The sequence below is a fragment of the Oncorhynchus masou genome, chromosome 5 (assembly GCF_036934945.1).
Source record: "Oncorhynchus masou masou isolate Uvic2021 chromosome 5, UVic_Omas_1.1, whole genome shotgun sequence".
NCBI classification, from domain to species: domain Eukaryota; kingdom Metazoa; phylum Chordata; class Actinopteri; order Salmoniformes; family Salmonidae; genus Oncorhynchus; species Oncorhynchus masou.
Window position 1 is genome coordinate 56,926,121 of NC_088216.1, and position 25,123 is coordinate 56,951,243.

General features: G+C 42.4%; 3 protein-coding genes across 4 annotated transcripts in view; 1 reads left to right on the forward strand and 2 right to left on the reverse strand.

The window, feature by feature from the left end:
• LOC135539926 (prostacyclin synthase-like) overlaps positions 1-2,313 on the reverse strand; it is a 28,097-nt gene extending 25,784 nt beyond the window's left edge. Inside the window, exons 1-3 of one of the 2 annotated variants that reach the window (XM_064966191.1) lie at positions 1,969-2,313; positions 989-1,112; positions 71-246 (exon numbers count right to left, since the gene is read on the reverse strand). In XM_064966191.1, coding sequence (XP_064822263.1) covers positions 71-246; positions 989-1,112; positions 1,969-2,039 — 371 coding nt within the window. In that variant the 5' untranslated portion in view covers positions 2,040-2,313. The remainder of the gene's footprint in view (positions 1-70; positions 247-988; positions 1,113-1,968) is intronic. The other variant, XM_064966190.1, reaches the window with a different exon arrangement.
• Positions 2,314-9,207: 6,894 nt separating this feature from the next.
• On the reverse strand, positions 9,208-17,162 carry thumpd3 (THUMP domain containing 3). The gene is made up of 10 exons (XM_064966194.1): positions 17,062-17,162; positions 16,521-16,845; positions 13,843-13,920; positions 13,190-13,672; positions 12,803-12,933; positions 12,467-12,536; positions 12,225-12,340; positions 11,969-12,073; positions 11,710-11,833; positions 9,208-9,873 (listed from the first exon to the last, which is right to left on the reverse strand). Exons 2-10 carry the CDS (start codon positions 16,767-16,769, stop codon positions 9,676-9,678), a joined length of 1,554 nt encoding a protein of 517 aa, XP_064822266.1. The 5' UTR covers positions 16,770-16,845; positions 17,062-17,162; the 3' UTR covers positions 9,208-9,675.
• LOC135539927 (uncharacterized) lies at positions 17,147-19,614 on the forward strand. The gene is made up of 2 exons (XM_064966192.1): positions 17,147-17,560; positions 17,801-19,614. The coding sequence occupies exon 2, from the start codon at positions 17,809-17,811 to the stop codon at positions 19,522-19,524; it is 1,716 nt and encodes a 571-aa protein (XP_064822264.1). The 5' UTR covers positions 17,147-17,560; positions 17,801-17,808; the 3' UTR covers positions 19,525-19,614.
• The last annotated feature ends 5,509 nt before the right edge of the window (positions 19,615-25,123 follow it).

The following is a 25,123-nucleotide window of genomic DNA, read 5'->3' on the forward strand; positions in this document are numbered from 1 at the left end:
AGAGCTGTTTTTGGGCTGCCCACATAAAAGAGCGAGTGACAATGTGCTAGGGATAAGGATAGGGACGTACTGTTTCATCATGGCCTTCTCTACTGCAGGGTTGTGATGGGGGAGCCGCAGGCTAAAGATCCTGTCCATGAGAACCTGTGCATAGCGTGTGAAGTCCAGGGACACAGAGTCCTCTATCACAGCATCATAAGAGTTGGGGTCCAGCAGCACTGTCACATAACGTCCAGCCACACGCACCTACACACACAGAGACACACAATTAATAAGGGTGACACAAACAAACACTCACCTTGAATGGTGAAGAATTTAATCTACTGTAGATGTATTCGAGAATTAAGCCAAGAACAGATGATCAGGTTAAGGTACATTTACATAGATGATATTGAGGCTAGTGTTTTATGTCCTCCTGAGACCCCAAAAAAGTGTTTGGGGTGAAATGAAAACGTTACTAAGATTGAGATTTTGTAAAATATTGTTATTTATCTTATATTGTAAGTACAAAATTGTCCCCTGTAACGGTCATTAGGACATAAATATGAAAACATTTAACATTACAGTCAATGGGTACAGTAGGTGAAAAACATAGTTGCGGCATCCGGTTGTCCACTACAGAGGATATAAGCTCTTATTTAATGTGAAAAAAATATTACACAGTCCTGACAACTCACTTAACTATTCCTGAGGTATTCACTTACTAGAAAACAATTTGAATATCAAAGTCGCAAAAATAATAATTACACACTTCTTTTCAAATTTCTATAAAATGTGCTAATTTTGACAGCAGCCATTTTTTTAGGAACCAGGAAGATAACGTTGTCAAAGTCACACCTTCACACGTGATATCATTGAAAAGCCCAGAATGTCATCTCAAAGGGACAACAGGACTTAATACTGTGGCTTATATGGCCTTAGAGATATGGACCAAGAATTGGGGCCCAAAATTAATTGCTGGGTGTCAGGAGGATATCGCCACTCTTACCGTGAAGATATCACCATGCTTCACCTTCATACGGGTTAGGAACTTGGAAGCATCTCTTCCAAACTCAAGGGCATGGCCTAACCACGGAATAACTCCTTTGTCTAAAGGTGGCTCTTTCTCTGACCTGTATAGAAAAGAACAGAATACAATTCATTTTGAACACCTAATATTCACACCTATATTTGTTCATATCAACATTACTGATTGCACATATTTTGTATTTTAATATAGTGACTGTACCCATATATCAATTTAATCAATATTTGCATGCCTGGCTCTTATCAGTACATTGTGTAACACAGCTGTGTGTAAAATATATACAGCTTTTCTAGGATGTTTTAAAGCCGGAACTCTCCCATTAACATTTAGTATAGAACAACTCCATCAGTTCCTCACAACCAAGGATACAGCAACAAGGATGAAAACAGATGTGCCTTCATGAACCTTTGATACAAAATCTTTGAGACACGCAAGATTACATTTAACTGGCCAGCAGAAATAGTCCTTAATTCGACAGAAGTCTGGCTGTTTAACCAAACTCCAAACACAGCGTTGAGTGGGAGGATAAATTGTTATATAACAGGCCACTAATAACAGATTAAGTCATGTTGTTTACTTCTTATAGTAAATCCATTGGTTTTAGGTTTAACTCAGAATTATCTAAATTGTGCCTCTCAAAAATGATTGACAGGCGACCGCTCATTTATATACATCGCTCAATACAACTATGATATTATCAAGATCTATTTAGATTATTTTAGGTTTATGGTAAATACTACTTTATGCTGGGTTAGTTTATACTGGGTAGGCAATACATATATTAATAAGTAGGCTAAACAAATATGCCCACAGGTGAAAACAAGTTTGAAAAGGCTACAATACCGTATTATACAGAAAGCATGCATGCTATGTTCAATGTATGCATTGCAAAAGTAGAAATTAAATCGAATAAAACAGTGATTTTAGAAAAGGGTACTCACCTAGAGCGTTTCGAAACAAGTATGAATAAGAAAAGGATGCCCTGGACAATCAAAAGAATCGTCCAAATCATAGCTCGTAGTCTTGACGATTTACCTGCACGTTGGTGCGCAGCAGTGAAAACATGAATAATTTAAGACGACAGGGTCCACCTGATATAGTGCCGTTTTATGTCATCCGATGACGGCGTTCCAGGGTGTTCCCCGACCTCACCCTGCATGTTTCCTCATCCATCTTCCTATCCGCAAGAGCTCACGTAGGACGCCTTAAAAGCCCATTTATGCTTGATCCGAAATTGTGGACGGAGGGTGTGACGCAATTGCAGAGTTTCTGGTGGCATGCAGAGGCCAAATCAAGCTCTGTAGCGTATTGCTGCGAGCCTTTCAAATGTAACAATGTGGAGGGCGCAGTTTAGCTCCACATTGAGATTATTGGTTGACAGTAGGTGTGGGCGGGAGGTCCTGTATAAACACAAACTCACTTCCTTGACAACATCTCTGCAAAGCGCAAAAAGTATGTTTTCTCTGACTTCTGCGGAGGCCGCATGCAGTAAATGCTGTATGGCCACAGAAGATGACAATTGACCATGCAGAGCCTTTTAGTGTGCAGTTCACTAAAGATTGGTTCATTTTGAATTACTCTTTTTACTGACTGAGAGTCACGACTCCTTCATTTTAAAGACAGGCTTCATATGGATGGTGTGAAGCAATTGCGGAGCCTCCGGAGGCATGCATAGGCCAAATTGAGCTCTGTACAATGGGGAGGACTCTGTATAGCTCGGCATTGACATAATTGGTTGACACAAATTCACTTCCTTGACAACTTCCTTCACAACAGCTCTGCTCAGCGAAGCACAATAAATATAAATGCCCTGACTTAAAGCCAATTTATGCTTGACCTATTGTTTTTTTGCTCAGAAAAATTGGGGGGCCAAATAAAACCACCCTCGTTTGCCTGCGGGCCACCAGTTGGGGAACCCTGCCCTATGGTGAACGAAATGTGAATGAGAGGCTCGTAGAATCTTACTCTTTTGGGTTTTCAGTTCATCGTTTGCCAGTAGGTGGGTCCTGCGTGCTCTGGGCATTGCTGACTCAAATGAATGAAATGAGTCAAAGATCAGAGTCAGTAACAAGAGCAGAACTTCCCATAACTAGTAGGACTATGACTAGATCTATTTTCAGATACATCTATGCCTAAACAAAACCAACCAACAAACCCACGTTTGATTGTAATCAGATTAAGTTGAATAAAATCCATACAGAATAATTACATTCCACTGATGAAGTGTCATCATGGATAGCCTCAATAAATTACACTGTTTACTAACATGTTATTCAAGTCAACATTATTAAACTAATATTTCAATCAAGTAAGATTTAATGTTCCTAGTCTGTCATATTTAGATAAAGCATGCATGAGAACATAGTCACTTTTATTTCAATTCCGGATGTGATATGATCATGGTGATGCGTGAAACTCCCAAACTTAAAATAAGGTAGACTTGTCACACTATCAATGGTGTATCTGTTTTGCAACAGCAGCAGACATAACAGAGGGGTTTACTATAAAGCAGGATCAATGAGTTAGCCAGCTAACTTCGTAAACAACCAGAAATAACTGTTGATTTTCTGATTCAACAAGACAGCTAAAGTTTTTGCCAATTTCATATCTTTCAACAAAATCTAAAGTTATTTCAGAATATTTAGGCAAGTTGGCTGACTAACTCCTTGATCTTGCTTTGTATACCCCTCTGATGTAAAGATGAGACACTTTAGTCATTGTTTATGCAGCTGGGTGATACATAAGTGTGTGCAGTCTGTGTCATGAAAAAAGTCCATTACATCAACATTAAAGGGGCAATCTGCAGTCGCTTCATCCAATTTTGGACTCCTGAATTAAATAAATGTACCCATTGATTCTTGAAGAATATTACTTATGACTCAAGAGCTTAGTTCAACTGTTGTACCCCATCAGAAGCCAAAGTATAAGCTTGTAGTAAATGTAAACAAACACAATAGCCTAAAAACATGGTAAAAACTATAATGTGTATTTCATGGATGGTCAGTCCTTGCATCTATAGCTCTGTCTCCAGCACTACCCCTCAGCTTTGTCCCAAAACAGGGATAGAGAGGATGCTTTATTATTGTTTGTTTAAAAAGATACTGCCCCTAAAAAGCAACTTCTGGTTTTGAAAATGGCATATGTGGCATTGATATGTGTCTGACACATTTATTATCGTGTCAAAATTGACTACAAGCTGTAAATTGGATCATTTGAGTCATCCAGTCTCATCCGAAACTGAGGTATATCATGGAATGAAGGGTACCATAACAGTTTTCTATGTGTTGGATTTATTTTAATCCTGCCCTCATGCCCCCAGCACCCAAGTAATCATACAATCAGAGAACAGCTGCACAGAACCCAATCGTAATGCCCTCCGTCAATTTGGTTTGACATTTGATATCCCTATGGGGCTAGTTATGGACCATCAGTAAATTATAAATTTGATTTTTTTATTTCACCTTTATTTAACCAGGTAGGCCAGCTGAACAAGTTCTCATTTACAACTGCGACCTGGCCAAGATAAAGCAAAGCAGTATGACAATAAACAACAACACAGAGTTGTTGTGGGATAAACAAAAGTACAGTCAATAACACAATAGAAAAATCTATATATAGTGTGTGCAAATGGAGTAAGGAGGTAAGGCAATAAATAGGCCATAGTTGCAAAGTAATGACAATTTAGCAAATTAACACGAGTGATAGATCTGCAGATGATGATGTGCAAGTAGAAATACTGGTGTGCAAAAGAGCAACAAAAAAAGTTAATAAAAACAATATGGGGATGAGGTAGGTAGTTGGATTGGCTATTTACAGATGGGCTGTGTACAGCTGCAGCGATCGGTAAGCTGCTCAGACAGCTAATGCTTAAAGTTAGTGAGGGAGATATAGGTCGTCAACTTTAGCGATTTTTGCAATTCGTTCCAGTCATTGGCAGCAATTACATAATGTACATGGGACAATATTTTAACTTCTCTATGGTAGGGGGCAGCATTTGGAATTTTGGATGACAAGCATGCCCAAATTAAACTGCCTTCCACTCAGGCCCAGAAGATAGGATAAAAAAAAATGTTTACCTTTATTTAACCAGGAAGGGCTCATTGAGATTAAAATCTCTTTTTCAAGAGCGCCCTGGCCAAGATAGGCAGCACCAAGTCATTACAAACAAATTACAGAAAGACAACATGAAAAACTACAAGTAATCTAGTAAAAACCATTGAATTCACAAGAGTATAAAACAGAAAAATTAAAAACATTGACAGGTCAGGGAATCAGCCTCAAAATCCTTCATCAGTGATTTAAAAACACCAATCGGGACAAGTTCTTCCAGTTTAAAAGTATTTTGTAAGGTGTTCCAAGACGATGGCGCAGAGTACATGCAATCCCTTTTACCAAATTCAGTTGGGACATTTGGAACAGTTAGCAGGATAAAGTCCAGCGAACGAAGAGAGTACCCACCACATTTCTAAACAATAAAAATGCACAAATAAAAAGGTAGTAAACCAAAAATGGCTTTGTAAATAAAAGTATACCAGTGACTGTGACTAGAGAAGGTCAGCCAACCCTGCAGTGGTGCGTAAGGGTTTTGCAGTTTAAAATAAATCTCAAAGTGCCATGGTAAAGAGTGTCAATTGATCTCAAACAGTGAGCGGAAGCATTCATATATAAAATATCCCCATAGTCTAGTAAAGGCATAAATGTAGCTGATACTAGCCTCCTTCTGGCTTCAAAAGAAAAACCTTATTAAAGCCTAATTCCTAAAATAAAATCCCAATTTCAGCTTCAATTTTTTTTGTAAGTTGTTGAATATGCAATTTAAAAGAGAGACCGTCATCAATTAAAATTCCAAAATATTTATATGAGGTTACAACCTCAATCTCCTTTCCCAGGTAGTAATAGGTGAAAAGTTCAGAGGTCTATTTCTTGCAATAGAAAACACCATTAGTTTAGTTTTGTCAGTATTGAGGATAAGCTTCAATTGACACAAGGTATGTTGAACAGTATAAAAAGCAGTTTGCATGTTCTGGAAAGATTTTGTAAGAGACGAGGCACAACAGTACATAACAGTATCATCAGCTTAAAAATGAAGTTGTGCATTTTGGACATTTTTGTCTAAATCATTTATATAAATAGTGAATAAGAGAGGACCAAGTACAGAGCCTTGGGGCACGCCATTCAAGACAGCCAATTTAACAGACATAAGCCCATCAAATTGAGTGCACTGAGTTCTATCAGACATAGTTAGCAAACTATGCAACTGCATGCTCCGAAAGACCTACACTCGACAATCTCTGCCTTAGTATAGCATGATCAACTGTATCAAAAGCCTTAGAGAGATCAATAAAATGCGAGACACAGTGCTGTTTTTTGTCAATAGCTTCAGTGATATAATTTAAAACCTTCATGGCTGCTGTAATTGTGCTATGCTTCTTCCTGAAGCCCAATTGGTACATTGATAAAAATAGAGTTAGTAAATAAAAACTCTTTCAGCTGTTCACTTACAAGGGTTTCAAGTATTTTCACCAGGGGTGACAGCTTTGAGATTGGCCTATAATTATTTAAGAGTTGGATCTCCCCCTTTTAAAAGTGGTAGGACAAATTTCATTACATTCCAGGGTTAGATTGAACAGAGATATAAGTGTTTCAGCTATGAAATGCAATCTCACTGTGCAATCTCACTGGATGTTGGCCAGGTGGGACCCTAGAGAGGTTAAAAGGTCAATAGTTCCAGATTTCAATGACTTATAAAGATCCAACTATACATTTTAGAAATGTATATACAAATATTGAAAGCGTTGAATGAGATAAATATTTTCTCCAATTTACATTGTGCAATTTATTGACAGTCCCTAACTATCCTCAGAGATAGGCTATCCAAAGTCAAACCAATTTTGCCATGGTCTGACACCAGCCGGCAGAAGCTAATTGGCGAAATAACATTTTAAAAAGGATGAAATGTTCCTCGTCTGTCATATTTATACAAACTTGCATGAGAACAGTCACTTTTATTTCAGTTCATGATGTAATATGATCATGGTGATGTGTGAAACACCCAAACTTAAAATGAGGTAGACTGATGTCACACTATCAATGTTGCATCTGTTTTGAAATGGCAGCAGACATACCAGAGAGGTATACTACAGTCATGGCCAAAAGTTGAGAATGACACAAATATTAATTTTCACAAAGTTTGCTGCTTCAGTGTCTTATGATATTTTTGTCAGATGTTACTATGGAATACTGAAGTATAATTACAAGCATTTCACAAGTGTCAAAGGCTTTTGTTGACAATTACATGAAGTTGATGCAAAGAGTCAATATTTGCAGTGTTGACCCTTCTTTTTTAAGACCTCTGCAATCCGCCCTGGCTTGCTGTCAATTAACTTCTGGGCCACATCCTGACCAATGGCAGCCCATTCTTGCATAATCAATGCTTGGTTTGTCAGAATTTGTGGGGTTTTGTTTGTCCACCCACCTCTTGAGGATTGGCCACAAGTTCTCAATGGGATTAAGGTCTGGGGAGTTTCCTGGCCATGGACCCAAAAGATCAATGTTTTGTTCCCTGAGCCACTTAGTTAGCACTTTTTCCTTATGGCAAGGTGCTCCATCATGCTGGAAAAGGCATTGTTCACCACCAAATTGTTCCTGGATGGTTGGGAGAAGTTGCTCTCTGAGGATGTGTTGGTACCATTCTTTATTCACGGCTGTGTTCTTAGGCAAAATCGTGAGTGATCCCATTCCCTTGGCTGAGAAGCAACCCCACACATGAATGGTCTCAGGATGCTTTACTGTTGGCATGACATAGGACGGATGGTATCGCTCACCTTGTCTTCTCCGGACAAGCTTTTTTCCGGATGCCCCAAACAATCGGAAAGGCGATTCATCCTAGAAAATGACTTTACCCCAGTCCTCAGCAGTCCAATCCCTGAACCTTTTGCAGACTATCAGTCTGTCTCTGATGTTTTTCCTGAAGAGAAGTGGCTTCTTTGCTGCCCTTCTTGACACCAGGCCATCTCCAAAAGTCTTCGCCTCACTGTGCGTGTAGATGCACTCACACCTGCCTGCTGCCATTCCTGAGCAAGCTCTGTACTGGTGGTGCCTCGATCCCGCAGCTGAATCAACTTTAGTAGACGGTCCTGGCGCTTGCTGGACTTTCTTGGGCACCCTGAAGCCTTCTTCACAACAATTGAACCGCTCTCCTTGATGTTCTTGATGATCCGATAAATGGTTGATTTAGGTGCAATCTTACTGGCAGCAATATCCTTGCCTGTGAACTTTTTTTGTGCAAAGCAATGATGACGGCACGTGTTTCCTTGCAGGTAACCGTGATTGACAGTGGAAGAACAATGATTCCAAGCACCACCCTCCTTTTGAAGCTTCCAGTCTGTTATTCAAACTCAATCAGCATGACAGAGTGATCTCCAGCCTTGTCCTCGTCAATACTCACACCTGTGTTAACAAGAAAATCACTGATATGTCAGCTGGTCCTTTTGTGGCAGGGCTGAAATGCAGTGGAAATGTTTGTTTTTTTAGGATTCAGATTATTTGCATGGCAAAGAGGGACTTTGTAATTCATCGGATCACTATTCATAACATTCTGGAATATATGCAAATTGCCATCATACAAACTGAGGCAGCAGACTGAAAATTAATGTCATTCAAAACTTTTGGCCATGACTATACAAAGCAGGATCAATAAGTTAGCCAGCTAACTTCAATAAACCAGAAATAACTGTTGATTTCCTGATTCAACAAGAAAGTTAAAGTTGTGTGTTGTTGAGTCAATTACACCATGCCAATTTCAAGCTTATCTTTCAAAAAAAAAATCTAAAGTTATTTCAGAATATTTGGCATATTGGCTGACTAACCCTTCTGATGTAAGAAAAGAGTACCCACCACTGAGACACTGTTGTCATTGTTTATGCAGCTGGGTGATGCATGAGTGTGTGCAGACACATGAGTGTGTGCAGAATCTGCAGTAGCTTCATCCATTTTAAGAGGACTTCTGAATTAAATACATGTCCACATTGATTCTTCAAGAATCTCTTTGGGCTAACTCTTCCCACTTGCAAACCACAACCTGAAAACAACTGACATTTGATTTCAGTCAGGGCAATTAACATTTCTTAATAAAACAAATAAAACGAGGCCAAATTAGGAAGTACAGTCACCCTTTAACGCATGTTTGGAAACAAGTTTTATTTACCATAAAGTCTCATGTTACAGAAACTGCCAACAAGTCATCAATGGAGTGGAGAGGTGTGGTCATTTGAACTGATTCCCTCAACACAATAGGCATATAAATCAATAGTCTTGCTTACCTACAGTAGCTAAAAGAACAACGGATGATTAATGACTTACATTCATATAACTGGCACTCAGGTGTAGCAAGACAACTTTTTATAAAGCTGGGTTTAAAATGAAAATTAAACTGGTTGTAGTAAGTAGGCAGTCAACTTTTTTTCACTTCACCAAAACCTTGTCTGTCTATAACACAGTAAAACTTAGGAAAGGTTTCCCTTTGAGACACTCACTTTTGGACCGTCAACAAATAAAACAGCAAAATAGATTAATCAAATAAATAATGGCAAAAGGTAATTTCTATGCCATTTCTAAAGTATATTATGTATAGGTGGGGCTTAACTCGGTCACTTAACCTCCTTTTCCCTTTCCTCTGCTGTTTTTTCCTTCCCTGGTTGCTCTTCTAGGGGTTCCCTGACATCTTCTGGGGTTTGGCCAAAGATCCCTGCTGTGCGCTTGAGGAGGAACACCCCTGCGTGTAGGCCCCCTACGTTGACCCAGACAGTGTGGTGCTTCCGCCAGAGTCCTCCCATCCTCGATATGGCCTGAGCGAGACAGATGCACCCGGTCACAAGACACTCATGGCACAAAGTCATTAAAGTTGACACACCACAGTATTGCTTGAATAAACACCATCTGGCCAAGGGACCACCTATTTCTTTTGATTTATTTCACCTTTATTAAACCAGGTAGGCCAGTTGAGAACAAGTTCTTATTTACAACTGCGACCTGGCCAAGATAAAGCAAAGCAGTGCGACAAAAAAACAACAGCAACAGTTACACATGGGATAAACAAACGTACAGTCAATAACACAATGGAACAATCTGTATACAGCGTGTGCAAATTAAGCAAGGAGGTAAGGCAATAAATAGGCCATAGTGGTGAAGTAATTACAATTTAGCAATTGATACTGGAGTGATATGTGCAGATGAGGATGTGCAAGTATAAATACAGGTGTGCAAAGAGCAGAAAAACAAAAACAAATATTGGGATGAGGTAGGTAGTTGGATGGGATATTTACAGATGGGCTGTGTACAGCTGCAGCGATCGGTAAGCTGCTCTGACAGCTGATGCTTAAAAAGTTAGTGAGGGAGATATAACTCTCCAACTTCTGTGATTTTTTCAATTCGTTCCAGTCATTAGCAGCAGAAAACTAGAAGGAAAGGCGGCCAAAGGAGATGTTGGCTTTGGGGATGACCAGGGGAAATATACCTGCTGGAGCGTGTGCTACGGGTGGGAGTTGTTATCGTGACCAGTGAGCTGAGATAAAGCGGAGCTTTACCTAGCAAAGACTTATAGATGACCTGGATCCAGTGGGTTTGGCGACGAATATGTAGCAAGTACCAGCCAATGGGAGCATGCAGGTCGCAGTGGTGGGTAGTATATGGGACTTTGGTGACAAAACAGATGGCACTGTGATAGGCTGCATCCAATTTATTGAGTAGTGTGTTGGAGGCTATTTGTAAATGACATCGCCGAAGTCGAGGATCGGCAGGATGGTCAGTTTTATGAGGGTATGTTTGGCAGCATGAGTGAAGGAGGCTTTGTTGCGAAATAGGAAGCCAATTCTAGATTTAATTTTGGATTGGAGATGCTTAATATGAGTCTGGAAGGAGAGTTTACAGTCTAGCCAGTCACCTAGGTATTTATAGTTGTCAACATATTCTAAGTCAGAACCGTCCATAGTAGTGAAGCTAGCCGGGCGGGCAGTGATTGGTTGAAGAGCATGCATTTCATTTTACTAGCATTTAAGAGTAGTTGGAGGCCACGGAAGGAGTGTTGTAGGGCATTGAAGCTCGTTTGGAGGTTTATTAACACCGTGTCCAAAGAAGGGCCAGATCTATACAGAATGGTGTCATTTGCGTAGAGGTGGATCAGAGAATCACCAGCAGCAAGAGCAACATCATTGATATATAGAGAAGAGAATCGGACAGAGAATTGAACCCTGCGGCACCCCCATAGACTGCCAGAGGTCCGAACAGGCCCTCCGATTTGAAACACTGAACTCTATCAGAGAAGTAGTTGGTGAACCAGGCGAGACAGTTATTAGAGGAACCAAGGCTGCCGAGTCTGCCGATAAGAATACGTGATTGACAGAGTCGAAAGCCTTGGCCAGGTCGATGAAGACAGCTGCACAGTACTGTCTTTTATCGATGGAAACCGTGTAGACTCTGTCCATACCATACACTAACAATAAATGTTTGTTCACAGATATTGGCATGGACTAATTTAATTTAATAAGACACCACAACCTCCTCAACTACTCATTCTCTAGTTATCCTGGAATTTCCTATTGATGACCGAGCCTTCAGGTACAGACAGGTTAGGACACTCCATCTACCTCAGATTACACAGTCTTACTGTATGTGTGGTACATTACCTTTTGAAAGCATTTCTTATCCTGGGTCAGGATGACGGCCTTCCCTGAGCCTGGTCTGGACACCCGGGCCATCTCTCTCAGACAGGGTGGGTAGAGGTCCCAATTCTTCTTCCTGGAGCCCATTCTATAATAAAACCACACAATGTACACCTCAGCCACGGAAACATACCAATACATTCCACGCAGAAATTAGCAATATCTAGGACGTTTAGTCAATGTTGAGTGTAGGTCCTAATTGAAATAGTTCTTTGGTTCCTACCTCTTCCCAAAGGGCATGTCAGTGATGATGATGTCCACTGAGTTGGTTCTCATGGGTAGATGGCACAGGTCCCACTGCACTGTGTCTATGGGCAACCCTGGCGTACTGCAGGGTTGGGGAGTAAATGGAGTTAACACAACTAACGATCAAATGGGTCTCATCACTTTGTCTTGCATTTCTTCTTCAAAGTCTGACTTTGAGGGGTGACTAATTCAGATAAAGTAACTTGTGTATGGTTTGATTTGTTGTGTCTCACCTGCTCTTGTCTCGTCTCTTCTTCTGGATGTGACAGATGTTGTTGACTGTGCGGCTCACTGCCATGTCATTGTTGTCTCCAGCCAGGTAGAATGCCTGCTGCCATTCAATGGCTCCCTGATCGAGACAATCAATTACTCAGTAGGCTATACTATCTGATTACTACTTCATGGAAGGCAAAGTCAATTACCGTAGTCATATTTTCTCTTTTTAATAACAGTGTATTGTGATTCTCCTTCTTACCTCTAAAGGTATTGCTCCAGTTCCACACATGGGATCAAGTATAACATCAGATGCCTGAGGCTTAGAGAGTCTGTCCAATGAAAGAGACAAATATCACAGTTGTCATTTGATTTTCACAAATTTGAATCAATTAGAGGCAACATACTTTAATGAAGCACTACAATTGCTATATGTGTTGTGTATATCAAAATAGGTTGCATCAAGAAATCACAGAACGGGGTTATTTTATCACAATCCGTATTTCACCCATGTATTATCAAAGTGCAGGTATGAGGTAGAGAGAGCTTTCCGTTTAGCTTGACTGTACTGAGTGTGAATGGAGGGAGAGTAGGAGACCTGAGCATGCCATAGCACAGGGTGGAGCGCAGCGTGGTGGGTCCAAAGTGGGTGATGTTTCTTCTGTGGAGACTCTCCTCTGTCAGGGCAATGCCAATCACCACCTCAACGTTATGTATGTTCAGAAGGACCTGCCAACACACACACAAAGACACAGTGAAATCATAATGAAAACACACTTTAATTTCACATTATGTGACCCCACCTATTTATTTTAAGGTCAAATATTTACTCTCAGAACTGTTATTCCTACCCTGTTTGTTTTCTTTGTAATGTAATCAATTAAGTTGTGTCTCGCAGGCTTATCTTGACAAGCCTGGCTAGGGCAGAGGAATTCAGTGGGTGCCAGTCCCGTTGGAACAGCATGCAATGTTATGTTATTTTTACCTCAATATCAAACTTGGTCATGTCTGCTTTCCACTGGAAGAAGTCTTGCACGGCACCACCAAAGTCCCTGGCGGCCTCGTTGGAGGAAAAGCTGTGCTTGTCTCCTGCTCGGCTGCACGTCACACGAAACTTCAGGACCTTTGGTCCGGGCTCCTGTCCCTCCACCTCCTGCTGCTCACCCAGGGGGCTTTTCTCCAGGTCAGGTGACCCGCCCCCTTGGCCTGTAGTCGGTGCCTGAGGCTCCAGCTGCAGCTTCTCTATCTCTGCGGTGACCGTCTCCATGGTGTCCATCTCCACAACGTCTTTGTTGGCTTTGCCTCTATCTCTGAAATTTCTGCCTCTCCGTCCCTTCCCCTTAGGACCTTGGGGCCGTCTATGGGGTCCCCTCTTCTTCTTCAGAGAGGTGTTCAGTTTCCAGACCTTTAGTGCGTTGGTCCATTGCAGATTGGAGGCCAGCTTCTGCAAGTCCTCCAATGTCTCCTCCTGTTGGACAGAATTGGTAGTGTTTCTATCAAATACCCTAACAGGGAAAAAGCATGGTATAAAGTGTAGGGGACTTCTCTTTTATTACCAACATGAATGTTATAATTGAAGTGAATGTGTAGAGGCTGTATGAATTCAGGTTGGCTGTGCTGTAATGAAAAGAGACATACCTTTGAGTCTTTAAACTGATAGTTGTCATACTCTTCAACCACAACAAACAGGTTGTCCACAGACCTCAGATTATGGACCTAGAAAGAGGCGGCACAGGTAAAAAAGCTAGGTTATATTTTGAATTTACTCAATGGTACTGTAACAGCCAGGTGAACAAACCATTATGAATGTGTAAAAATTAATCAAAAGTTTGATGCATTGTATTTTGGCAAATCTGACCACAATTCTATCCTCCTGATTCGTGCTTACAAGCAAAAACTTAAGCAGGAAGTACCAGGGACTCACTCAATACGGAAGTGGTCAGATGACGCGGATGTTACACTACAGGACTGTTTAGCTAGCACAGACTGGAATATCTTCCGGGATTCATCCAATGGCATCGAGGAATAATATGTTGTTCTGCCCCTGAACAAGGCAGTTAACCCACTGTTCCTAGGCTGTCATTGTAAATAAGAATTTGTTCTTATCTGACTTGCCTAGTTAAATAATAAATATATTTTTTAAATACACCACATCAGTCATCGGCTTCATCAATAAGTGCATCGATGACATCGTCCCCACAGTGACTGTACGTACATCCCAACCAGAAACCATGGATTACAGGCAACATCCGCACCGAGCTAAAGGCTAGAGCTGCCGCTTTCAAGGAGCGGGAGACTAATCCGGATGCTTATAAGAAATCCTGCTATGCCCGCAGATAAACCATCAAACAAGCAAAGCAACAATACAGGATTAAGATTGAATCCTACTACACCGGCTCTGACGCTCGTCAGATGTGGCAGGGCTTGAAAACTATTACAGACTACAAAGGGAGATCCAGACACGAACTGCCCAGTGACACGAGACTACCAGATGAGCTAAATGCCTTTTATGCTCGCTTCGAGGCAAGCAACACTGAAGCATGCACTAGAGCACCAGCTGTTCTGGATGACTGTGTGCTAACGCTCTCGGTAGCCGATGTGAACAAAACATTTAAATAGGTCAACATTCCCAAAGCCACTGAGTCAGAAGGATTACCAGGACGTGTACTCAAAGCATGCGTGGACCAACTGTCAAGTGTCTTCAATTACATTTTCAACCTCTCCCTGACCGAGTCTGTAATACCTACATGTTTCAAGCAGACCACCATAGTCCCTGTGCCCAAGGAAGCAAATGTAACCTGCCTAAATTATTACCGCCCCGTGGCACTCACATCGGTAGCCATGAAGTGCTTTAAAAGGCTGGTCATGGCTCACATGAACAGCATCCTCCCGGACACCCTAGACCCATTCTAATTCGCATACCGCCCCAACAGATGCACAGATGACGCAATCTCAATCGTACTCCACACCGCTCTTTCTCACATGGACAAAATGAACACCTATGTGAGAATGCTGTTCATCAACTACAGCGCAGCGTTCAACACCATAGTTCCTACGAAGCTCATCACTAAGCTAAGGACTTTGGGACTAAACACCTCCATCTGCAACTGGATCGTGGACTTCCTGACGGGCTCCCCAGGTGGTAAGAGTAGGCAACAATACGTCTGCCATGCTGATCCTTAACACTGGCGCCCCTCAGGGGTGCATACTTAGTCTCCTCCTGCATTCCCTGTTCACCCACGATTCCGTGGCCAAATACTACTCCAACACCATCAATAAGTTTGCTGACGACAACAGTGGTAGGCCTGATCACCGACAACGATGAGATGGCGTATATGGAGGAGGTCAGAAAACAGGCAGTGTGGTGCCAGGACAACAACCCCTCCTTCAATGTGAGCAAGACAAAGGAGCTGATTGTGGACTACAGGAAATGTTTTCTTCTTGAACTGCACTGTTGGTTAAGGGCTTGTAAGTAAGCATTTTACGGTAAAGTCTACACTTGTTGCATTTGGCGCATGTGGAAAATAAAGTTTGATTTGATGCCCACACAAAGAATAATAGGCTTTTTATCAAGCATTTAAACTCGGCTTAAATGACATCTGTATTTCATCATATTCACAACACTCTTGTAATAGTCATATTAAAGTAGCCAAAAAAGGTGGTTTTGCAATACTCGTAAATCAAGATGAAAGGAAATTGACTAATTCTGCAGTTACAGTAATAGGAAATGTAGGTTGGGTCGTTCCACAGATAGTGTTTTTCGGGCCGTGTAATTTGGTAAAAGAAAACAAATTATTTCACCTAATTTTAACATTCTGTCATAAAGTACACATGTTCAACTTTATAAAAAACATGTTTTCCCATCTCAAGAGGTTAAATTAAGAAAAATTACAATTAGTGCCAATTAAAGTAACATATTTGATGTAACAGGATTGAAATTATCATAACTCCCCTTGTGACAGGAGAAATGGAAGCTTGCTGTGTGCTACAGGGAGGGGCAATTGAATGCAAGCTTCACATTTTTTAAACATTTCTAGCCTATCTATCTATGGGTAACGGGGTTGACGTGTTATGCTCAACCCGCTCAGTTTTCCTCCACAAAATGGCCAAAAAGAGCAGAACCAGCTCACCTGCATGTTTCTTTTTTAAAAAAGGAATAGTTTCACCATAGTAAAAGGAGAGTTAAGTTCACGTAACAGGGTTGACCTTTACTAAACATTATTTACTAATCACGTGAAATAAATCAGAATCTTCAGAAATGACTTTGTTGTTTTGACACCAGGCATACCCTGTTGGCAAAGCCAATGGCATCTTACCTGTGAGAGCTTATCTGTGGTTATTTGGAAGTATATTCGACCGCGGTCCTTGCTTATTGTTGCATCAGCCCCAATCTTCTCCTGGACTTCCTCTGCAGCAGTGTTTTCAAACCCTGTGGGGACTGTTGCTCCAATGGTGACCGTAATGACCTCACAGTCTGTCTCCCCATCACTGGCAGACTGGCTGCTTGTCTCCACACCCACCGCCAGGGGGCACTGCTGCCCCTCACTACTGTCTTGTGAAGACATGGTACTGTAAGCTGCAAATCACTGGATAAATAATGCACTTTGATGTTCCCAGTGACTACACGAAGCAGGAATGTACCTGGAGAAGATATATAGAAACACCATTGTACACAAATAGTACAAATCACTACGGGGTTGCTGTAGGCTTGACTGAAATATTCTCTCAGCAAGCACATGTCAGATATATCTGCTATTATGGCTAGCCAGCTAATTGGCCGTAGCTACTCTTGAGTCAAAACATCTGGCAACAGCTATCAGCATTCCTTTTAATCAAATGGTGTTTGGTGAAACCTACCGGTGTTTTGCTGTTTAAAAGCTCAGCTCATGGCTTGTTCACTGCACTCTCATGGTTCCTCAAACAACTGCAAACGGAAACCCATGTGGGTAACAGAAGTACTTCCGGGTTACAGCAACGAAAATAAAAAGTTCCGCGTTTCATATTCCTTTCTGATTTATTACTAGTTGTGGATTAATACAAATGGGTCAGTGGATAAACGTATTTTCGTTGACGTGTTATTATTATATTAGCATGGATAAAGTTGCTTAGCGAACATTATATAGCTGTATCTACTAGCTTGTATAGCAGCTGGTGGCAAAAAGGTACATTTCCGGTAAATTTCCAACGGACTGTTTGTAATGTTGGGAATTTTAGAAGCACTTCTGTATTTTTAATGTGGAGAAACACGGTACTCTTTTTGAAAGGAGCCATTCTTTATACTTCAGCAATACATATATTATATTTGCTACATCAGGACAGGATACCATTGTTAACGATATCCTCCCTAGTGAGTAAGGTAAGTTGATTATGATTTTGATTGATCATCTTGTTCTTTAAATAACTACACACTTATCTATTTCCACACAAGCTAAAACATATGTATATAAAAACATTTCAAGCCCAATAGGCTAATCATACTCCCAACTTATTGTTTTATTAATTTCCCAGTGCATACTGTAGGCTGCCTTTAACATTAAATGTTGTTTCATGCTGTTATGTGTTGGCTAATTTAAACATTCCCACTTTATTTCTTTAGGGGGAAGAATGCCACGTTTAGTATCAGATGTGTGGAAGCATTTCACCCCAGCCATTAATGACGATGGGAAGACTATGTACATGTGCAACTACTGTACAAAGCAGTATGTAAAGAATGCCACAAAGTTGCAGGTGCATTTAACCAAATGCAAAAATGCAACATTATATCAAAGCGCACAAGAACCATTGTTCTGCCATACAATGGAAGACCACAGCCAAAAGAATGCCGATGAGTGCCTGGCTCGAGCTGTATATGCAACAGGCTCACCCCTCATGCTCAGTGAGAATGTGTACTGGAAGAGATGTTTCAATGTTATTTGCCCTGGATACTCTCCTCCGAACAGAGATGCTCTGTCTACTAATTTACTGGAAGCTGAGTTCAACAGAGTGCAAGGAAAGGTGAAGGAAACAATAGAGAAGGCAGACAGTGTTGCTGTTGTCTCCGAAGGGTGGTCAAATGTACAAGGTGATGGCATCATAAACTACATAGTCTCTACTCCTCTACCATTGGTTTTCAAGACGACAGACAAAAAGGACAACACACACACGAGCACTCACATTGCTGATGAGCTGAAGGCTGTAATCAATGACGTTGGACCACAGAAGGTGTTTGCTGTTGTTACTGATAGTGCTGCAAACATGAAGGCTGCCTGGGCACAAGTGGAGGAGGCCTACCCTCACATTACACCTATTGGGTGCATGGTTCATGGGCTTAACCTACTCATCAAGGACATCATGAGTTTGCAAACAATGGAAACACTATACAAGACAGCCAAGCAAGTTGTACAGGATGTCAGGAGCAAAGAGGAAGTGTCAGCAACCTACAGCAATAAAAATACAAAGAAAAATAACTCCACACTGAAACTGACCTGCAACATTAGATGGGCTGGGGTTGTCACCATGTACAGCAGCCTTCTAAAAGACAAGGAGTCTCTGCAAGAAATGGCAAGATCACAGTCTGTGGAAATTGAAATCTCCATCAGGAAAATACTGCTTGATGATGTGTTTTGGGAGAGAGTGGTTCGCAATCTTACGCTACTCTCACCGATCGCATTTGCCATTGATCAGATTGAAGGAGAGGATGCTGTCTTGTCAGATGTTCTCAGGCTTTTTGCTGATTTAAAAGACAAAATCAGCACAGCCCTCCCTTCAGCCTTGCTACTCAACACAGAGGAGACGGCAGTTGTTCGATTTCTGGAGCTGTGTGGAGAGTTTTGTATCAAGCCAATTCACGCAGCAGCATACATGCTGGATCCAAAGCATATTGGGAAACAAATACTTTCTGGAGAACAGATCAACAGCGCATACTATGTGATTTCTACCCTCTCACACCACCTCAATCTTGATGAGGGCAAAGTTCTGGCAAGTCTGGCAAAGTTTTCTACCAAGCAAGGCCTTTGGAATGGGGATGGGATATGGCAATCATGCCAGCACATTTCTCCCTACACCTGGTGGAAGGGTCTCTGTGCATCTGAGGCCCTGTCACCCATCGCCTCTGTAATCCTTCAGATCCCACCAACATCAGCAGCTTCTTTGCGCCTCAGAGCATTCTTTGGGAAAACCAAAACAAAGGTGGGCAACAGTTTAACAAACAACAGAGTGGAGAAATTGGTGGCTATTAGGGCGAACCTTAACCTTTTTGAGCCAGGAATAGAGCTAGGGTCCAGCACACAGCTTCAGAGTGACACAAAGGAGGAAATGGACATTAAATCAGAGTCTGAGTGAACAACTGAGGATGAAAAAGGGACAAAATATGAACAACGAGCTTAATAAGTGGACAGGTCTTTTTTTTTTTTTTTAGATGCCTTTTTTTGGGGGGGGGGGGGGGTTCAGGTGCACATGAGATATCATTTGAAATTGATAGTTTTGTTTAAATAATGTTTTTGGGATGGATAATTTGAGCAATGTTACAAAGTAGGCTACAAGTACATTGTTAGGCTGCTCTTGGATTCTAGCTTGAAATATACTTGTTCATGTTACCATACCATAACTTATTGATTACTTTACATGTATAAGGAATGTGTTAGGGTCAATGAATGGTACAGAGGAACTCTGTGTGTGGAAAGTTACTGAGTGATATGGAAAGTTACTGAGAGAGAAAAGGGGAAGTGCAGAAAGTTGATATTCTGTTCAAATATGTTATTGTTGAATATGAATGTTCCTAAGGAGGGAGGCAAAGGGCAACAGTAGTCTAGTTTTAGTACCTGATAAGGCAGGCCAGTTGCTGCGGAACCAGGACCACGAGGGATGTGGAACTCAACTCGAGATAAGGTCAACAGTTGAAGACAAAAGACACTGCTGGGAGGGGGCCACAGAGGCCCACCATGAAGGCCATCTGAACACAGTCCTATCTCACGCACACATATTTCCAAGCCCATGAGGGTCCTAGACTTAGGCAGGGCCATGACAATACCAGTAAGAGGAATCTACTATGTTTCTGCCTAACAACAGACACTACTTTCCTATCTTAGACATGCAAGGAGATGACTCTGCCTAGTTGGAAGGTATAAAGATGTGCTTGTGTGACTTGTATGTTGTCTTTGCAGCTGTATGACCCAGTGGGTGAATAAACTTGGTTTGAGCTTTTCCTAGTTGTTCGTTTGAGTTTTTACTTTGTTCAGAACCTAGCACTACTTAATTGAAGTTCGAAACCTAAGTAAATCCTGTTATTTGTATGGAAGAGTAAGTCTTATTTGATGACAAAGAGAACAAAAGAGTAAGTCAGTGTGCAAAAAATCCACACAAAAAGTCCCATGGTATATTTCCCATTTGGAGATTTCCCAGGATTTCACAACCCTGGGCAAAGATTATAGGAGGCAGGAGTTTACGATAAATCACCAGAAGAGGGTGGTAGTGAACCACAGGTGAATAGCCTAGATATAGGCATGCAGAACTGGCAAGCAGATAAACAGTCAACTGGAAATTTAAATATTGATTTGTTGGTTGTCTGATTTGAAAAAAACTCCAACAAAGGACTTCACATGTTACAGTGACAAGAATGGCATTATACCACAAATAGCTTTACATGCTATAGGCCTAAAGTTATTTGCAATCTATCTGGATGTGAGCAATAACTTATGTAACTTAAAGTTACATTAAGAATACCACACCTGGCCCTTGCCAAGCCCACCGTTATTGGCTAATCCCAATCGAAGGGAATTGTTTTGCTATGCTTCATTAAAAGCAGTTTTGTACTATAAACATTTTCTAGCCTTCCTAGAAAAGGAGGGCTGAACAGGCCCCCATTAACATCGACGGGACTGAAGTGGAGCGGGTCGAGAGTTTCATGTTCCATGTCACCCAAGTCAAAGACTGTTCCCTCTGCTACCGCAAGGCAAGTGATACTGGAGCGCCAAGTCTAGGAGCAAAAGGCTGCTTAATAACAGCTTCTACCCCCAAACCATAAGACTGCTGAATAACTAATCAAATGGCCACCCTGATTATTTACATTGACACTCCCCCTTTGTTTTTACACTGCTGCTATTCACTGTGTATTATCTATGCATAGTGTAAGGGTTGTCGTTGGTGGAAGAAGGATCGGACCAAAGCGCAGCGTGATAAGTGTTCATGATGATATTTAATTGAAACGAACTGAACACTGAAATACAAAACAATAAACGATGTGAACAAAATGAAAACCGAAACAGTACCGTGTGGCCCAAACACTCACACGGAAACAAACACCTACAAACCAAAAGTGAAACCTAGGCTACCTAAGTATGATTCTTAATCAGAGACAACTAACGACACATGCCTCTGATTGAGAACCATACTAGGCTGAACACAAAAACCAACATAGAAAAACAAACAGAGACTGCCCACCCCAACTCACGCCCTGACCATACTAAAACAAAGAATAAACTAACAGAACTATGGTCAGAACGTGACAGGACCCCCGCCCAAAGGTGCGGACTCCGGCCGCAAAACCTGAACCTATAGGGGAGGGTCTGAGTTGGCGTCTGTCCGCGGTGGCGGCTCTGGCGTGGGATGTGGACCCCACTTCACCATAGTTTTTGTCCGCCTTCTGAACCGCCCCCATGGCCTCTTATGAGCGGCGACCCTCGCAGCCGACCTCGGACTGGTTACCCTCGCCACGGGTCCCGAATGGACGGGAGATTCCGGCAGCCTGGACAGGTGGGAGGCTCCGGCAGCTCCGGAGTGAAGGGAGATTCTGGCATCGCCTGGCTGACTGACGACTCTGGCGGCTCCTGGCTGACTGACGGCTCTGGCGGCTCCTGGCTGACTGACGGCTCCTGCCTGGCTGACTGGCGACTCTGGCGGCTCAGGACAGACGGGAGACTCCAGCGGCTCAGGACAGACGGGAGACTCCGGCGGCTCAGGACAGACGGGAAACTCCGGCGGCTCAGGACAGACGAGAGACTGGCGGCTCAGGACAGACGGGAGACTGGCGGCTCAGGACAGACGGGAGACTGGCGGCTCAGGACAGACGGGAGACTGGCGGCTCAGGACAGACGGGAGACTGGCGGCTCAGGACAGACGGGAGACTCCAGCGGCTCAGGACAGACGGGAGACTCCGGGGCTCAGGACAGACGGGAAACTCCGGCGGCTCAGGACAGACGAGAGACTGGCGGCTCAGGACAGACGGGAGACTGGCGGCTCAGGACAGACGGGAGACTGGCGGCTCAGGACAGACGGGAGACTGGCGGCTCAGGACAGACGGGAGACTGGCGGCTCAGGACAGACGGGAGACTGGCGGCTCAGGACAGACAGGAGACTCTGGCGGCTCAGGACAGACGGGAGACTGGCGGCTCAGGACAGACAGGAGACTCTGGCGGCTCAGGACAGACGGGAGCACCTGTAGGGAGGAGATGGAGCGACAGCCTGGTGCGGGGGGCTGCCACCGGAGGCCTGGTACGTGGAGGTGGCACCGGATAGACGGACCGTGCAGGCGCACTGGAGCTCTTGAGCACCGAGCCTGCCTAACCTTACCTGGTTGAATGCTCCCCGTAGCCAGGCCAGTGTGGCGAGGTGGAATAGCCCGCACTGGGCTGTGCTGGCGAACCGGGGACACCATGCATAAGGCTGGTGCCATGTACGCCGGACCGAGGAGACGCACTGGAGACCAGATGGTCAGAACGTGACACATAGTTACTTTACAAATTACCTCGACTAACCTGTTTCCCCCAACATTGACTCAGTACCGGTACCCCCTGTATATAGCCTCATTTTTATATGTATTTATTGTGTTACTTTTGATTGATAATATTTACTAAATACATTTGTTTCTCTTAACTCTATTTCTTGAACTGCATTGTTGGTTAGGGGCTTGTAAGTAAGCATTTCACGGTAAGGTCTACACCTGTTGTATTCGGCGTATGTCGCAAATAACATTTGATTTGATCACCCTAACTTAACACTGAGTGGGTGAAAATGAATGCATGAGTTGAAATTCTAAAAAGAGAAAAGAGAGAGAAAGAATAGAAACAACACCATGGCAGCCTGTATCACAGGACTGGGTTTCTGTTTTCCAGATAGGATTGTTTGTTGCTCCCTGCTGGATGGGCTCAAGCTGCCTGCCCACCTGAAAGATCCATCCACCAAACATGATCCTCTGTTAACCCTCACACACTCCACTTTGTCAGCCATTCTACACACACACACACACACACACACACACACACACACACACACACAATCCCAAACAAGAAAAGAAAGGGGGTAAAATATAGAAAGAATGAGAAATAATAAGAACAAAAGAAAAATAAGAAAAATATATTTTTTAAAGTGGGTTACTTATCAAAACTGCTGTATTTGTTTGACATCTTTCTCCCAGGCTAATATACGTTTCATAGCGAACGTTCTGTTTATAATTAGGGGAACCTGACAGCTTGCCCAGGAAAATGAGCTCTCAATGGAATGGTGGCCATGAGAACTGTATTTCCTCTCAGTCTATCCACTGTTTTCCAGAAATGGAATGAAAAAGTAGGTCTAACTGACATTAGCAATATTTATGTTCGATAAAATGGCCTATTATTATGCTGTATATGACATGCCATATCCAAGCAGGAGGGATGCAAGCCTATAATGTTTAAACAGTGTCACCTCTGCTTTCTTGGGGAATCATGCATTCGTCTTTTTTATGCTTAGGATATATTGCATACACCCCTTTATTTGTTTGTTCAGACCATAGTTGTAGTCTGGTCAGTCCTACACATCTGGGGTTTTGAAAATCAATCATCACTTTCCTTTCACCACCCATCCTTAGCACTTATCCATACTTATCCAGTAAATGGGGAGTAGAATAACTGTTCCTGTATGTCACATCTACATATTTGATTAATTGTCCCTTGTGAAAGTGTGACGAGACGAGCAGCTGCGATTGTCATCGGCTGGAAGTCTAGTTCAGTGCTTGAGTTAACTCTCATCTATCATCGATCACCAGACCAGCTATACTGTATATTGGGGAACATCCCACAGAACGTGCCTTTTTTTCTTTGTGAAAAGTGGTGAACAGATAGTGGTATTGCAACTACATGTTACAACTAGCCAGGTATAATAAGGGCTCAGAGTTTTCCCTGGTCATGGTCAGGAAAAACTCAGGGCTCTAATTGTAACTAAGTTTGCAAGAAGCACACCATCCAGCACTATTCTTAATACTGTACATGTGAAGCCATAACAATCAAACATCATTTGAGTTTGCTAATTAAGCAAATAGAGTTTTGTACTCCTCCGTGTTAAAAGTTACACATAGATTAGTCTCTGTGGAGTCTGAGAGGACCGTGGGTGTTTGTTGACGCCAGAGAAAAAACACTCCCACACAGCAGGTGGCTACATGGTGCTGCAGACAGAGGGTCAGAGAAATCTATACAAAAACAATCTCAAACTGCAGGAACTTTAAACATATAGGTAAGTTCTAGATCAAATCCATCAGCATTATATGAAATAATGTTATTAGCCAAATAAGTGATATGAGAGGAGGATAGATAGAGGCATATAAAAACCCAATAGAACACAGGGTGAGATCTGGTAACTCATCTCAGGGTTAAGTATGAGGTACCTCTATGTGTTTGTACCAAACAGTCCTGTCCATCCCTATTATAGTCCTCTGTCAGCATTCCACAGCCCTGTGGTCACTCATAAGGGGCCACAGTGACACTCTCCTTTTGTCTGCCCCTCCCCTCTGGTCCATCCAATCAGCACAATTAGAGCATCCACTCCTGCCACTTCTGCTGAGTGTCAGATGGCCACGGAGTGTCTGTCTGGATAACTATACTCACACTCAATGTACGTTCCAAATGGCACCCTATTCCCTATGGGCCCTGGTCAAAAGCAGTGCACTATAAAGGGAATAGGGTAACATTTG